Below are 15,937 nucleotides of genomic sequence, written 5' to 3' on the forward strand. Positions count from 1 at the left end.
ACCTACACTGGTAGGATTTCAATTTCGCTATGAGAAATCTTTATATTACAACCTATGCAATGTAGGAATTAAACTTTTAATCCCCCACTAACTTGTAATACACCTATTATAAGCCACTTTGTAATACATCTATTATAAAGACTTCAACTCATGACTAACTCTAGTCACGGCACAAACACTGAAGGTTTATGGTTTACAAGGGGTTCATAATTAAAGCTTCTAGATAAGCAAAGTAGGAATTACAATGAAGAACAATTACAAAGTTACAACTCAAATAAGGGCATACAAGAGACTTGTTGTAGGAACTGGTCCGTAGTAGTGTTGTACTTTATTCTTGATGCACTTGAGAATTAAATACTTGATTGTCAGATGCTTGAATGCTTGAATAAATTCTCAAGTGTTCAAGTGATGTTTTGTTGTAATGTTTATTGTTAATACAATATGAATGACATAACTTGAATGATGTAATCACTTGGTTGGTCAATGAGAAGTGACTATTGTGCTGTGCTGCATTGTTTGCGTGTACAGTACATGCAGTCACTTTCCAGTTGTAGAGAGTTGACTTCGTCCTACTGTTAGGGGAACCCAAGGGGATCAGGTCCCTGTGTTGATTCTTTATCTTCTGAAGTCATAACAACTCACATTAGCTTGAGTCCGTTGATTGAGTTGTGTACCAAGTGTATTAGGTTCCTTATCTGGTTCTTTGACAGTAAGTTTGTTAGATTATGAAAACATAAAGCTAAGGTACTGTAAACCTATCAATTTCCCCCTTTTTGATGATGACAAACTTAAAAATTGACAACCATATGCAGAGCAAAATAAACCAGATAACGTAACAGGAACTTCACAAGGTCTACTTCTTGGCTCCCCATCTTGGGCTATCCCAAAGACACATTAAAGAATTTGAAGACATGTGTGAGAAGAAATTCATAGGGGAGACCATGATATCCATCTTTGAATGCTGCCACCTTTTGATGGCAGATCATTATGGCTGGCAGATCATTAATGCTCAATCATTATGGCTGGCAGATTAACAGCTCAGAACCTATCCAGTGTTTCCATCAGATATAGATCAGACTTGGATATGATAGACCTCCTCTCAACGCGAGGTAGCAGGTACTTGTTCACCAACTCAAACAAGAGCTGATAAATAGGAAGCAAAGCTTTTTTATGCACTTGTTCCCCCCACTGCACTACTCCCTCCTTAACTATAACATGCCTAAAGTTTGAGCCACAGACATCTCTAACAGAAGACAGACCGTCAGCAGAAACCTTAAGTATGTCGCCTAGCAGATCAGAGTCCATAATAATGTCTACACCATTTACTAGAGCACATATATTGTCGGATTCAACAGTGAAGAGGTCAACATAGAAACTTTGGACTTTATCCTCATAAACCTTGGGCACATCCACTTTGAACAGATGTCCCCACTATTGAAATTCGACCATCTCAAGTATTTGCCTCATACCAGCCATCTCAGATATCTCTGGTTTAAATGTGCGACCCTATAGTACTTTATGGTACCTCAACATTTCTTTACCAGACACACTTCCACTTTTCACTTTCTTCACAAAATCGGGTTCCTTCACATTCTCCAATTTTCTTTTACTCGACTTTCCACTAGACTTACCCTTTCCACTCGATTTCACTAGAATATCATCATCATACATTGACTCTTCAACCACCACTTGCTTCAACTTGTCACTACTTTTCACGGACTTTTTACTGGGCGTTCCAATAGCCTCCTTTGAAGCACTTTCAGTAGAATGTTTCTTTTTCTGAGATCTCTTGACCAAAGAACTTGGTTCCTTATGAGCTACCTCATCCACTTCTACTACCAGAATATTTTTGTCACAAACAATCTCTCCATCCTTCACCAACCTCTTTTTTTTCCTCCTGCTACTTCCTTTACCATCTTCAAGGCAGACTCAAGAGCCTCTTTTTTCTGCAACCTTATAGTAGGTCGCTTAAGAGAGGGCTCAGGAGTGGCTACTGGCCTCCTTCTACCAATGAACGCACTCAAACCAACATCATCCTGATCTTCTTCATCACTGGACATTATAACAGGAGCCACTACTTCCAAAGGCTCAGCATTAAAGTGAGAAGAAGGAGCATGGTCGAAACTGACATGGGAAGAAGATACCTGACCTATTTCCTTAGGAGAGGGGTCAGGTCCTTCAAGAGGGGTCCTAGTAGTCTCTTCTGGTGCAGGTTGTTCAAAGAGCACCATTGCCCCTTCTCCCACCAACGACTGAGTCTCTTCCCCCTAAAACTCAGGCATAGTAAAGGTTTCCTCATCCACTATTCCTTCAGCAGAGATGGCCAACATATTTTCTATGGCCTCTCTCTCCTAAGATTCCATGGGTGCAACATTGTCCGAGACAAGAGTACCTGTAGACTGATCAACACCGTCCTCAGAGACCTTTTCTGCATGTGGAGTCTCACTATTTTCTTCGTCTTTGCTCTATTCTTTGAGAATCTTAGGCGACAGAGAAGAGATACTATCGATTTTAGGGATTTCTGAGTTCTTAACACTTAAAGAGAGAGTGTGGTATGAGGGAGTGGTGAGAGAGATGGAGGGTGAAGTAGAATCAGGTTTAGGTGCTTCAATTTCAATAGTGGTGGAAGGGGGAGTGTTGAGAGGTGTTCCTTTAGGAACAGAGGAGTCGAGGGTTTTCTCTTCAATGGTAGGAAGGATTGTTTGATCTTCAGTCATGGTAGATGATTAGTTTGAAAGTTCTGTGGAGGCTGAGAAAGAGAGAGGTGGTCGTTCAAGGTTTGGAAATGAGAGGGCTTTAATGAGGAAAAAGGCAATTATGAGGGAGAGAGGAATGAGTTCTGAAATGATGGTAGATGTGTGGGAAGATGCAACATTTCAGAGGGAAGTGAAAGGATTTGAACAAAAAGACGTGACATACAAGGTCTGAAATGGTTGATGACGTGGCACTCAATTTTTTGTTTCTTTTGAGATATATATGAGAAAGACACAAGAATACTAACCTGTGGTACAAGAACCAGGTTCTTGACCGGTCTTTCAAAAATTCTCAACCCTCTTTTACCGCTTATGCAGTGCTTCTACAGCTTCTATAATCATCATGCGTGTCTACCTGCAATGGTATAGAAGTGAGTTAGACTTGACCAGAAAACACCTTAGCTAATTTCACCTGAATGTAACTTTCATAGCCATATGGAAGGAATTAGGTTATCCGTTAGGCTTTATTAGCCCCAGTGCCATCCTATTTCTCTCAAAATATTCTCTACTCGGGGCTTTGGTGAAGATATTTGCAATTTGATCTTCTGTACTACAGTACTTCATGTAGATAAGCCCCTTCTCCACATTGTCTCTGAGAAAATGATGTCTCACATCAATGTGCTTGGTTCTTTTATGCTGGACCGGGTTCTTAGCCATGTTGAGTGCACTGGTGTTGTCACAAAGAAGAGGCACACAGTCAGTGCACACCAAAATCTTCCAATTGTTGTTTGATCCATAAGACCTGAGCACAACAGGAAGCTGCAACAACATATTCTGCTTCAGCTGTTGAAAGAGCTACTGAATTTAGCTTCCTTGTGCCCCATGAAATAAGACATGTTCCTAGGAAGTAAGCCATTCTAGATATGTTTTTCCTGTCCACAAGATAACCTGCATAATCAACATCAGCATACCTTATAAGCTTAAAATTGTCACCTGAAAGGTAGTATAGAACCAGGTCCTGTGTTCCCTTAAGATATCTTAGAATTCTTTTGGTAGCCTTCAGATGAGTTTCCTTGGGATTTGACTAAAACCTTGCACATAGTCCCACATTGAAAACAATATTTGGCCTGCTTGCAGTAGGATAGAGGAGAGATCCAATGATGCCTCTATATAGTGTTTGATTCATCGGAGAGCTAGATTCATCCATGTCAAGTTGAGTAGCAGTGGCAATAGGAGTGTCAATCACTTTTGATGCTTCCATGTCAAACCTCTTGAGAAGCTCTTTGATATACTTCTACTGACTAATGAATGTCCCATTTGTGGACTGCTTCACTTGAAGACCCAAGAATAAATTTAACTCACCCATCATGCTCATCTCAAACTCACTTCCCATGAATTTTGCAAATTCCTCACATAGTGAATCAGTTGTTTTCCCAAAGATGATATCATCAACATATACCTGAAAAATAAGCAGGTTCCTCCCTCGTTTCTTCATAAACAAAGTGTTGTCAATTTTTTGTCTTGCAAAACCATTTTCAAAGAGAAACTTTGACAACCTCTCATATCAATCTCGAGGAGCCTGCTTCAATCCATACAATGCATTGTCCAATTTGAACACATATGCAGGGTGTTCATGACATTCAAAACTTGGAGGTTGTTTTACATACACTTCTTCTTTGAGGAAACCATTCTGAAATGCACTTTTGACATCCATTTGGAACAAAGTGAATTCCATATGTGATGCAAAGGCAATGAGGATTTTGATTGCTTCCATGCGAGCAACCAGAGCAAAAGTCTCATCATAATCAATTCCTTCCTCCTGATTGTAGCCTTGGACAACTAACCTTGCCTTGTTCCTTGTATTGTTTCCATGTTCATCAAGCTTATTCCTAAATACCCACCTGGTTTCTATAATGGTTCGATCTGAGGGTCTAGGTGCCAAGTGCCATACGTTGTTCCATTCGAATTGATGTAGCTCATCTTGCATGGATGTGATCCAATCTGCATCTTTTAAGGATTCCTTAATATTTTTGGGCTCTATTTGGGAGAGAAATGTTGAGAAGGCAAGTGAATTTCTAGCTTTTGATCTGGTTTGGACTCCTGAATTCAGAGGAGTAATTATGTTGTCAAGAGGATGAGAGCTTTTGTGTTTCCAATTGGGCACTTGAGCTTCATTTGTAGAGGAACTGGGTAATCCTGATTGGTTCCTTTGTATCCTTCTTTCAGCTACCTGTAGAGTACTTTGAACTACATCAACCACTCTTTCTTCAACTTTAGTGGTTGTAATTGTAGTACCTGGTTCCTCCCCAGCTGATGAGGAAGAGACTGCATTGTCTTCACTTGTCTCCTTCACTTGACTCATCATATCTGTCTTTTTATTTGCCATATCAATGACCTCACCTGGAACCAGTAAAGGCTCTCTATCTTGATCATCATTGTTGCTTTTCTTACAGGAGAGGTAGGACTCATTAAAGATTACATGTACACTCTCCTCAATACACTGAGTCCGTTTGTTGTATACCTTGTAGGCTTTACTTTGAGAAGAATATCCCAAAAAGATTCCTTCATCACTCTTGGTATAAAATTTTCCAAGCCGATCCTTTCCATTTTTGAGAACATAACATTTGCACCTAAATGTTCTTAAGTGAGTCAGCTTGGGCTTCCTTCCATTCAGCAACTCATAGGGAGTTTTGTTCAAGAGAGACCTAATCATGCACCTGTTCACCAAATAGTAGGCAGTGTTGATAGATTCAACCCAGAAGTTCTTAGCAATCCCACTCTGTTCTTCCTTTCTACAACTCCATTTTGTTGTGGAGTTCTTGGGGATGAGAAGTTGTGGGTAATGCCATTCTCGTTGTAGAATTCAACAAACTTAGCATTGTCAAATTCTATTCCATGATCTTATCTAATACATGCTACTTTTGATTCCATCTTCACTTGAATTTTCTTCACAAAGGCTACAAAAACTTCAAAGGTCTCATCTTTTGTTCTAAAGAACAGAGTCCAAGTGAATCTGGAATAGTCATCCATTATTACAAAAATGTATCTTTTTCCTCCCTTGCTTTGTACTGTCATAGGACCACACAGATCCATATGAAGGAGATCAAGTGGTTTTGAGGTGCTGACATCCTTTTTTGGCTTGAATGAGGATTTCACATGCTTTCCTCTAGTGCAAACATCACAAACCTTGTGCTCTTTGTACTTCGACTTGGGCATACCATAGATCAGGTCCTTCTGAACCAGTTTATTCAGTAGAGAGAAGCTTGCATGCCCCAGCCTTCTGTTCCACAGTTCAGCATCATCATCAACTGCTTTTAAGCAGCTTAGATCACCACTTTGTAGGGACTCAAAATCAGCAACGTAGAAATTCTTGTATCTTTTCGCCACAAGTACCACTTCACCCGTTACTATATTTGTAACTATGCATATTTTGGACAATAACTCCACCTTATTTCCTTTATCACATATCTGAGAAACACTCAAGAGACTGTACTTAAGATCATGTGCTTTGAGCATCCACTATCCATGAACCATTGTTGACTGCTTCCTTTCACTGTTCCATGCATAAGGAAATCAAGGGTTAGATTTAGGAACCCAAGCAAGTTTGGGTCCATTGTAATAAATAAAATGTTGAATAAGTGCTCTTCTAGTCCATGCAGGTATCATGCGCTTTTTATGGGTGGCACCTGGTCCTTTTTCAGCAGTTACTCTTTCAGTAAAAACTTTATTTTTCTAAAGAGACTGAACCCTGGCTTGGCAATTTTCTTTGAAGTGCCCATTGTTCCCACAGTAGGTACACAGCCAATTATCGGGCATAGTAACGTACTTGCTATGAGGGTTATAAAGAGTTTTCTCCCTTTAAAATCCTATTCCCTACCTATTTCCACCATTGTTAACGTACATGGCAGTAATAGCATCTGAGGACCAGGTCCACTTAAGAGACTTCTCAAGATCATTTTTTACTCTTTCCAATTCTGCTTGAAGTTGTCTATTTTTCTCAAGTTCAGCACACAGACTAGTTTTTACAGCATTTAACTCGTTTTCAAGTTTAATATGTGCCTTACTAGCCACTCAGAAGTCATCTCTTTCCTGCTCAATAACAACCACTTTCTCCACTAAGGCATCTATTTCTTTACTGGAGTTCTCAATGGTTTCTTTTAGATCAACTACTACTACCATTAGATCATCTCTTTCGTATTCTACACTAGTGATTCTCTCAGTTAGAACCTCTTTTTCATTTTTCCAGATTACCTATGGTTTCCTTCAAATCAACCACACAAACTACCAAGTCATCTCTAGTTTGTCAGCATCTCCTAACTCCATAGTTAAGGCATACTTATCATTTACAAGACTATGGTAAGAATCAATTAACACATTAGCTAATGACATGAGTTTTCTAGAAGAGTAGGACTTCAGATTTCTCTGAACATCCCAAAAATTTACCTCATCATTGTCATCGCCTTCATCATCATCTGATTGAGCCATCAAAGCAAATATTGAGTCATACTCATTTGCTTCACTTTCAACTGCCATCATTGAATTGTCACCTACATCATCTTCTTTTTCAGACCACTGGAAGAATCTCCCATGCTGCAAGAACTTGCTTCACAACATTGTCAGCGGCGTTCTTTCTTTGAAACGTTTATCAAGAATCTAGTTCCTCTTGGATGCTTTGTCAGAGTTGTGTTTGAAGTGTTCTTGCTTCAGGAGAGGACAATATTTGATGAAATGCCCTGGCTTTCCACACTTATGACAGAGGTCATAGTTTTTTGGCTTGCTAGAACTGCCTCTCTTTGGTATACCTCAATTCTTTCTAACTATTTTCTGAAATCTTCTGGTTAAGTAAGCCATGTCACTATCTCGCCACTTGAGTCATTGCTTTCTGCCTTGAGTACTAGGTTTTTTTCCTTCTTTGGTTCTCTTCTTTTAATGTCCTTCTTCTTATTCATTCCATAGGTTTTCAGATTCCCAACCAACTCATCAATAGTCAGCTCCTGAAAATCCTTTGCTTGAGGAATGGTATTCACTTTACTCTCCCGTGAACTGGCAAAACACTGAGAATTTTCCTCACGAGCTTGTTCCTAGGAATGATTTCACCAAGAGATTGTAACTCATTTATGTTGGAAGTGAATCGATTGTGCTTGTCTTAAATGGATTCATCGTCCTTCATTCTGAAGAGCTCATACTCAGTGGTGAGCATGTCAATCTTAGATTGCTTTACTTAAGTAGTTCCTTCGTGTGCTGTTTGTAATGCTTCCCATATTTCTTTGACATATTGGCAAGCTGAAATCCTGTTGTATTCATCAGGACCTATACCACGCACCAAAATTATCTTGGCACGAAAAGTTTTCTCCACAGCCTTCCTGTTAGCATCGTTGTATTGTTTCCTCGTCTTAGGCACTATCACAGCAGGATCTCTGACCTTTTTTGTAGGAACATAAAGACCATCACATATAACATCCCACAACTCGGAGTCTTCAGCCATGATAAAATCATGCATCATTGTCTTCCACCACCCATAATATTGGCCATTGAACCTGGGTGGTCTGTAGGTAGACTGACCCTCTTCAAAGTTCAGTGGAGCAGCCATGAGGATCCTTTCTAGGTGTTAACCTGATAGAAAGAACCCGCTCTGATACCAATTAATAGAATATATGAGTCCACTAAACTATATAGAGACCAGGTCATATATAGGTTTCCACAAATAACGCTAATGCAACAGTAAGTAAATGGAACAGGGAAGTTTTACTTGGAAAATCCCTGCTCAAGGGGATAAAAAACCATGACCTACACTGATAAGATTTCAATTTCACTATGAGCAATCTTTAGATTACAACCTATACAATCTAGGAATTAAACTCTTAATCCCTCACTAACTTGTAATACACTTATTACAAGCCGCATTGCAATACACCTATTACAAAGACTTCAACTCATGACTAACTCTAGTCACGACACAAACACTAAAGATTTATGGTTTACAAAGGGTTCCTAATTAAAGCTTCTAGATAAGTAAAGTAGGAATTACAATGAAGAACAATTATAAAGTTATAACTCAACAAAGGACATACAAGAGACTTGCTGTAGGAACTGGTCCGTAGTAGTGTTGTTCTTTGTTCTTGATTCACTTGAGAATTGAATACTTGATTGTCAGATGCTTGAATGAATTCTCAAGTGTTTAAGTGATATTTTGTTGTAATGTTTATTGTTAATACAACATGGATGACATCACTTGAATGATGTAATCACTTGTTTGGTCAATGAGAAGTGACTATTGTACTGTGCTGCACTGTTTGCGTGTATAGTGCAGACAGTCACTTTCCAGCTGTAGATAGTTGACTTCGTACTGCTGTCAGGGGAACCCAAAGGGATCATGTCCTTGTGTTGATTCTTAATCTTCTGAAGTCACAGCAACTCACATTAGCTTGAGTCTGTTAATTGAGTTGTGTACCAAGTGTATCAGGTTCCTTATCTAGTTCTTTGACAATAAGTTTGTTAGATCATCAAAATATAAAGCTAAGGTACTGTAAACCCATCAGTGTTGCACTCTCTACGACTGAAGCAGAGTATATTGCCGCTACTGAAGCTGCCAAGAATATGGTTTGGCCGAAACGATTCCATCGAGAGCTTGGATTACATCAGAAGGAGTATGTCTTATATTTTGATAGTCAAAGTGCAATAGACCTGAGAAAAAACACCATGTATCATGCAAGGACGAAACATATTGACATGAGATATCACTGGATTCAAGAAAGGATAGAGGATGGATCTATGCATGTCAAAAAGATTCATACTAGTGAGAATCCTTCGGATATGCTGACTAAGGTAGTACCAAGAGACAAGTTCGAGCTATGCAAAGAACTTGTCAGCATGCACTCAAACTAGAATCTCCGATGTTACCTCTTTCAGGTAAATGGGACTGGAGGGGGAGATTTGTGGGGTTCAGCCCCATGTGTGAAAGTTTGAATTGAGAATTGTGTTTTCTTTGAATGTAGAAAAAATGGAAGACGAATTTTCTTGTGTTTATACTATAGTGAGGTCACTAATGACATCACATGAGTAATTTCTCTGCTATAAATAGCGGGGTTTTGTTTCAGTTGAAGATACACCAACAAAGAGAGAAAGAAAGAGTGAGGTTTCACAAACAATGTATAAGAAAATAATTTGTGAGAAAAATAGAGAGAGAGCGATATTGTAGTGAGGTGTAAATATCAAAAGAGGGTTATTTCTTTTGAGTGTTGTAGTGGTCTTTGGAGTATTTTACTCGGACCTACAAAGTGTAAAATTCCTTCCTATAGTGATATCAGTTGCTCCTCTCGGGGCCATGGTTTTTTCCCTTATTAAAAGGGTTTTTCATGTAATAATCTTGGTGTCGGTTTTACTCTTTTATTCTTGTTAATTACCGTATCTCGGTGCTATGTTATTATTCCACTTTTATTACCGTGAATATTATTTCTGTGGGGGTTTATTCCCAATAGGGTCTAGGAAGGGTAATGTGTACGCAGACATTATCCCTATCCTAGAAAAGTAGAGAGGTTATTTTCGAAAACATCGACACAAAATAAACACCGAAAAATATAATAGATATGTGACATATTTCAATAATATTGCTAATAGTAACTCTGTTTGCATGTATAATTATATTTAAATATAGCATTTTACAGTCAAATCATAGCACACCAACTTCTCTTTCTCCTTCCTGTTTTATTTTATTTTTTCCCTACAAATCTCAGGGATTAGAAAATAGTGTACATCCCATCTCTGCTACTGGCTTGATCAAATATTTACATTCCATCTCCGACTGGTTTTCTACTCATTTCTTCTGTCTTTTACTGCACATGCTGTGGACGTATACATATAGTTGCTTACTTGTACACTCTCCGTTCGTGGAGAGTTAAACTTCTACGCCCTCCTTTCTTAGAGAGTTCAACTTCTACGCTCTTAATTTCATCTTTCAACTCTTGTAAAGCAGGCTTGCTAGATCGATCAGTGCTCGAGGTCTTTTTATCACTTAATAGATCCACTAGATGCTTCAAGCACAAGAGGTATTCGTCTTTCACTCCAGGAGCATCACACAATGTCTTCTCAGTAACAAACTACACAACAACAAAGAATAAAACCATAAGACAGAATATACATCGTACATATTTCGTGAACGAAAAGTACTTGATGAGATTCCAAAATAGTTGTGCAGTAAATCAGAAAAAGCTCATGTGTTTAATAACAGAAACAGAGCTACAACTAGAGGGAGCAATGGGCATGATTCAGTAAGAACGTATGAACAGTCAAAATGGTCAACAATAATGGAGTTTCGCCAGAGCAACTCTTTATTAATTAAAGAGAGAAAGAAGAAGTTTTGGGATGATATACAAATAAAAATGTAGACCCCTATGTATAGGCATTTGAATGCCCTGCCGAGGTAAGCACTTACATCATAAGAATGTAAATGCAAACGCTTACATCATAAGAATGCCGAGGTAAGCGCTTACATCGCAAGAATGTCGATGTAAGCGCTTACATCATATTTTCATCTCTTTTTGAATTTTCTTTCTTTTGTTTTGTCTACTTTCACATACAACAATAGGTTTGGTCCTATCAATCTCCCCCTCAAACCTATGTTACATCAAGAAAGAAAAAAATTTGCTATTCTCTGGTGGTGCCTTCACGCTATCGGTCTTGAAGGCTAACTGAGGCAACGCACAACCTCAGTTTGTCAACACCGACAACTTTGGTCAACATGTCTGATGGGTTCTTTGATCCTGGTATCTTCTACAAGGAAAGAGTTCCTTCATTTATCAACTCTCGGATATGATGATACCTCAACTGGATATGATTCGATCTTGCATGAAACACTAGATTCTTGGCAAGATGAATTGCACTCTGGCTATCGCTGAAAAGCTCACAATTGTCTTGCTCTTTACCTAGCTCTTTAAGAAAATTCTTGAGCCAAATCATCTCTTTTCCAGCTTCTGAGATTGCCATGTACTCCACTTCAATGGTTGATAGAGCAACACTTTTCTGAAGTCTGGACATCCAACTAACAGCAGTACCACCCAAGGTGAACACGTAGCCCGTGGTACTTTTTCGACTATCCAGCTCGCCACCTAAATTTGCATCAGCAAAACCTTGTAAGATAATATTGCTCTTTTTAGAACAAAGTGTCATACCTGAGGTGCCTTTGAGATATCGCAATATCCATTTTACACCTTCCCAATGCTCCTTTCTTGGATCTAACATGTATCTACTGACAACTCCAACTGCATGGGCTATGTCAGGTCTAGTGCAAACCATAGCATACATCAAACTTCCTACTACTGAAGCATACGGAACTTTGGACATGTACTTCATTTCTTCATCTGTCTTAGGTGATTGGTCCTTTGACAGATTTAGATGGCTTCCAAGTGGAGTGCTTCTGGTCTTTGCATCATTAAGACTGAACCTGCTTAGTACCTTCTATATGTACTTTTCTTGAGATAACTTTAAGGTTCCTTCCGACCTGTTTCTACTAATCCTCATCCCAAGCATTTGCTTAGCTGGTCCTAAGTCTTTCATTTCAAACTCCTCCGCCAGTTGTTGCTTAACCAAATTGATCTCATTTATGCTAAATCCTGCAATTAGCATATCATCAACGTACAATAGTAAAATGATATAGGATTCATCAAGATTTTTTATATAACAGCAATGGTTCATCTCACATCGTGTGAAACCATTTTTATGCATGAATCTATCAAATTTCTTGTACCATTGTCGGGGAGCTTGTTTCAAACCATACAAACTCTTCTTCAACTTACACACAAGGTTTTCTTTTCCAGAAACTTGAAAACCTTCAGGTTGTTTCATGTAGATGTCTTCTTCAAGGTCCATGTAATAAAGTAGTTTTAATATCTAGCTACTCCAAATGCAAATTTTTTGTAGCTATGATACTTAGGATCAACCTGATAGTAGTTAATTTGACTACAGGAGAGAAGATCTCGGTGTAGTCAATTCCTTCCTTATGTTGAAAGCCTTTTACTACTAATCATATTTTGTATCTCTTCTTACCATCATGCTCTTCCTTAACTTTGTACACCCACTTGTTCTGCAATACCTTCTTTCCTTTTGGTAACTCCGTAAGTATCCATGTTTTATTCTTTTGAAGAGAATTCATCTCTTCTTTCATGGCTAGCTTCCACTTATCAGAGTCTATTACTTGCATTGCTTCAACAAAATGTTATGGTTCTCCAGCATCAGTTAGAAGTAAATAGTGAAGAGAGAGAGTTAACCTATCTAGAACATTCGCGACTCTTTTAGATCTCCCCAATGTAGGTTCATGAGTAACTGAACCCGAATTTGATTCAGGACCTGATTCCAAATTTGGTTCTGCATTTGATTCTATCTCTGGTTCCGGTTCTGATTCTGATCCAGGTTCGGCTTCTAGTTCTCTTCAAATTCTGCTTCTGGTTCTTCATCTTCAATTTCAAAATCAGTTGTAATCCCTCTAGCCACTTCATTTTCTGAGATTTCTTCTAACTCAACTGTTTCAGATGTCTGTTTGTTGGTGCTGGTTGGTTCTATTTCAAGCTTGTCCTTGTACATCACATTTTCATTAAATGTGACATTCTTGTATCTTAGGATCTTTCTATTCTGATCATCCCAAAATCGATAACCAAAATTATCATCACCATAGTCAATAAAGAAATATTTGTTGGCTTTAGGATCAAGCTTATCTCTATCATTAGAGTTTACATGCACATAAGCAACACAACCAAAAAATTTCAGATGTGAGAGAGTTACCTCCTTTCCTGTCCATACCTCCTCAGGAATTTCAAAATTCAGCGGTACAGAGGGTCCCCTATTTGTGAGGTAAGTTGTCGTGTTAATAGCCTCAGCCCAAAAATACTTCGGCAATCCAAAATGTATTCTCATACTTCTGGCTTGTTCATTCAAGGTTCTATTCATCCTCTCAGCAACGCCATTTTGTTCTGTGTTTCAGGAACTATCTTGATCTTTCTGATCCCATTCTCCGAGCAAAACGCTTTGAACTCTTTGCTATCATACTCTCCTCCATTGTGAGACTTCACCCATTTTAGTTTTAGACTTGTTTGATTTTCAACTTCAGCTTTCCATCTTTTAAAGGTAACAAACATATTAGATTTATTTTTCAGAAAATAAATCCATACCTTTCTTGTGGAATCATCAATGAAGGTGACATAATAGCGTGAGCCTCCTAGAGAAGTTACAGGAGATGGTCCCTACACATCTGTATGCACTAGTTCCAGCTTCTCTTTCTTTGGCGTCCTTCCCACCTTTGAGAAACTAACTCTCTTTTGTTTCCCGTAAATGCAATCTTCGTACAAACCTAATTCAATATGTTTTAGGTTTGACAACTTTTCTTTGGATGCCAACAGCTTCATTCCCTTCTCACTTATATGCCTGAGCCTCCGGTGCCACAATGTTGTATCACGACCATGATCAACAGTTGCTATAGTATCTCTTTGTATTGCAGTTGCTATAGTATTTTCCACGATCTGTTGCCGAATGTTGTTATATATCCTTCACTATCAATCTGACCCATAGATATCAGATTTTTCTTGAGGCCAGGAATATGTCGTACATTTTGCAATTTCCATAGCATGCCTTGTGAAGTCTTTATACGAACTTCACCTTTCCCGGCAATGTCGAGAGGTTCGTCGTCTGCTAGATAAACTTTCCCAAATTTTCCAGCAATATAATTATGCAATAATTTTTTGCATGATGTAGAATGAAAGGATGCACCTGAGTCCAGAATCCAAGATTCGACTGGACTGTCTGCACAACAAATTAGTGCATCACCGACTTGTTCAACAATTACATTTGCTGAATTTTCTTCCTTCTTCTTTGGTTCTCTACATTGACTACTATAGTGACCTTTTTTATCGTAATTCCAACAAGTAATGTCCTTGCGATTTTGGATTGTCCTCTTCTCCTTGACTTTGATCTACCACGACCATAACTCTGTCCTCTTTGGTTGCTTTTTCCCCTGCTTCGGTATTAAAAGCAGATCCTGGGGAATCACTTGATTCTCTTCGGCTAATATCTTCACTTAGAACCAAGTCTCTAATATCATTCAATTTGAGTTTGGTACTTCCTGATGAACTGTTAACTGCAATTACTGTTGCGGACCAACTCTCCGGTAGAGATGATAGTAGAATCAACGCCCTGATTTCGTCATCAATTATTATTAATAGAACTCAACTGAGTTAATATTATATTAAACTAATTGATATGTTCCATGACTGATCCACCTTTTGTCATCCTTAAGTTGAACAATCGACGCATCAAATAGACTTTATTTGAAGTAGATGGCTTCTCGTACATATTTGATAACGCCTTCATCAGGCCTGCAGTGGTCTTCTCGTTAATGATGTTAAATGCCACATTTCGTGTTAGCATCAAATGAATCACACCAAGAGCTTGGCAATCTAATAGATCCCAATTCACTTTGGCCATAGTCTCTGGTTTCACCTCGGTCAGAGGTAAGTGTAATTTTTTCTGGTATAAATAATCCTCTATTTGTATTTTCCAGAATCCAAAATCTTTGCCATTGAATTTGTCAATCTTAACCTTCCCTTCTTCTGATGCCATTTTTCACAAAAAATAATTTATGTGAATAGTGCTTGTGAATAGTAACGATGATCAATAGTGTTGCACTATTCTTGTGAATAGTACCTGCACCAATACTGTACTTTTCTGCCAGAAATACACTGTCTGTGCTCTGATACCAGTTGTTAGGAAGTGTTTCAAGCTAATAGAAGGAAAATAATATTTAAGAGAAAAAAGTAATAAATTGCACAAGACAAGACACGAATAAGATTTACGTGGTTCGGCAATTTGTGCCTACTCCACGGCCACACAAAGAATAGCTCTTTATTAATTGAAGAGAGAAAGAAGAAGTTTTGGGATGTTCTACAAATGAAAATGTAGACCCCTATTTATAGGCATTTGAATGTCCTGCCGAGGTAAGCGCTTACATCATAAGAATGTCGATGTAAGCGCTTACATCATAAGAATGCTGAGGTAAGCGCTTACATCACAAGAATGTCGATGTAAGCGCTTACATCATATTTTCATCTCTTTTTGATTTTTCTTTCTTTTGTTTTGTCTACTTTCACATACAACAATAGGTTTGGTCCTATCAATCTCCCGCTCAAACCTATGTTACATCAAGAAAGAAAATAAAGAAAGATACTAAAAATTGAAGCACATGTGTATGAACTTCCAGCATA

General features: G+C 38.5%; 2 protein-coding genes across 2 annotated transcripts; both read right to left on the reverse strand.

Annotated features, from left to right (window-relative positions):
• Nucleotides 1–3,063: 3,063 nt before the first annotated feature.
• Nucleotides 3,064–5,406, reverse strand: LOC142168358 (uncharacterized). Its single transcript, XM_075229037.1, has 4 exons — nucleotides 4,538–5,406; nucleotides 4,056–4,213; nucleotides 3,496–3,641; nucleotides 3,064–3,108 (listed from the first exon to the last, which is right to left on the reverse strand). The coding sequence occupies exons 1-4, from the start codon at nucleotides 5,404–5,406 to the stop codon at nucleotides 3,064–3,066; spliced, it is 1,218 nt and encodes a 405-aa protein (XP_075085138.1).
• Nucleotides 5,407–10,558: 5,152 nt separating this feature from the next.
• Nucleotides 10,559–12,041, reverse strand: LOC142168359 (secreted RxLR effector protein 161-like). Its single transcript, XM_075229038.1, has 2 exons — nucleotides 11,673–12,041; nucleotides 10,559–10,789 (listed from the first exon to the last, which is right to left on the reverse strand). The coding sequence occupies exons 1-2, from the start codon at nucleotides 12,039–12,041 to the stop codon at nucleotides 10,559–10,561; spliced, it is 600 nt and encodes a 199-aa protein (XP_075085139.1).
• Nucleotides 12,042–15,937: the final 3,896 nt, after the last annotated feature.

Source organism: Nicotiana tabacum, chromosome 13, assembly GCF_000715075.1.
Source record: "Nicotiana tabacum cultivar K326 chromosome 13, ASM71507v2, whole genome shotgun sequence".
Lineage (NCBI taxonomy): Eukaryota > Viridiplantae > Streptophyta > Magnoliopsida > Solanales > Solanaceae > Nicotiana > Nicotiana tabacum.

Coding starts and splice junctions, on each gene's coding strand:
- LOC142168358 (XM_075229037.1), bottom strand. CDS start 5,406: ATGATTAGGTCTCTCTTGAACAAAACTCCCTATGAGTTGCTGAATGGA. Junction 3,642..4,055: donor GTTTGAGATGAGCATGATGG/GTGAGTTAAATT, acceptor TTGATTATGCAG/GTTATCTTGTGGACAGGAAA. Junction 3,109..3,495: donor CAGCTTCCTGTTGTGCTCAG/GTCTTATGGATC, acceptor ATACCATTGCAG/GTAGACACGCATGATGATTA.
- LOC142168359 (XM_075229038.1), bottom strand. CDS start 12,041: ATGAAGTACATGTCCAAAGTTCCGTATGCTTCAGTAGTAGGAAGTTTG. Junction 10,790..11,672: donor CCATTGAAGTGGAGTACATG/GCAATCTCAGAA, acceptor GTTGTTGTGTAG/TTTGTTACTGAGAAGACATT.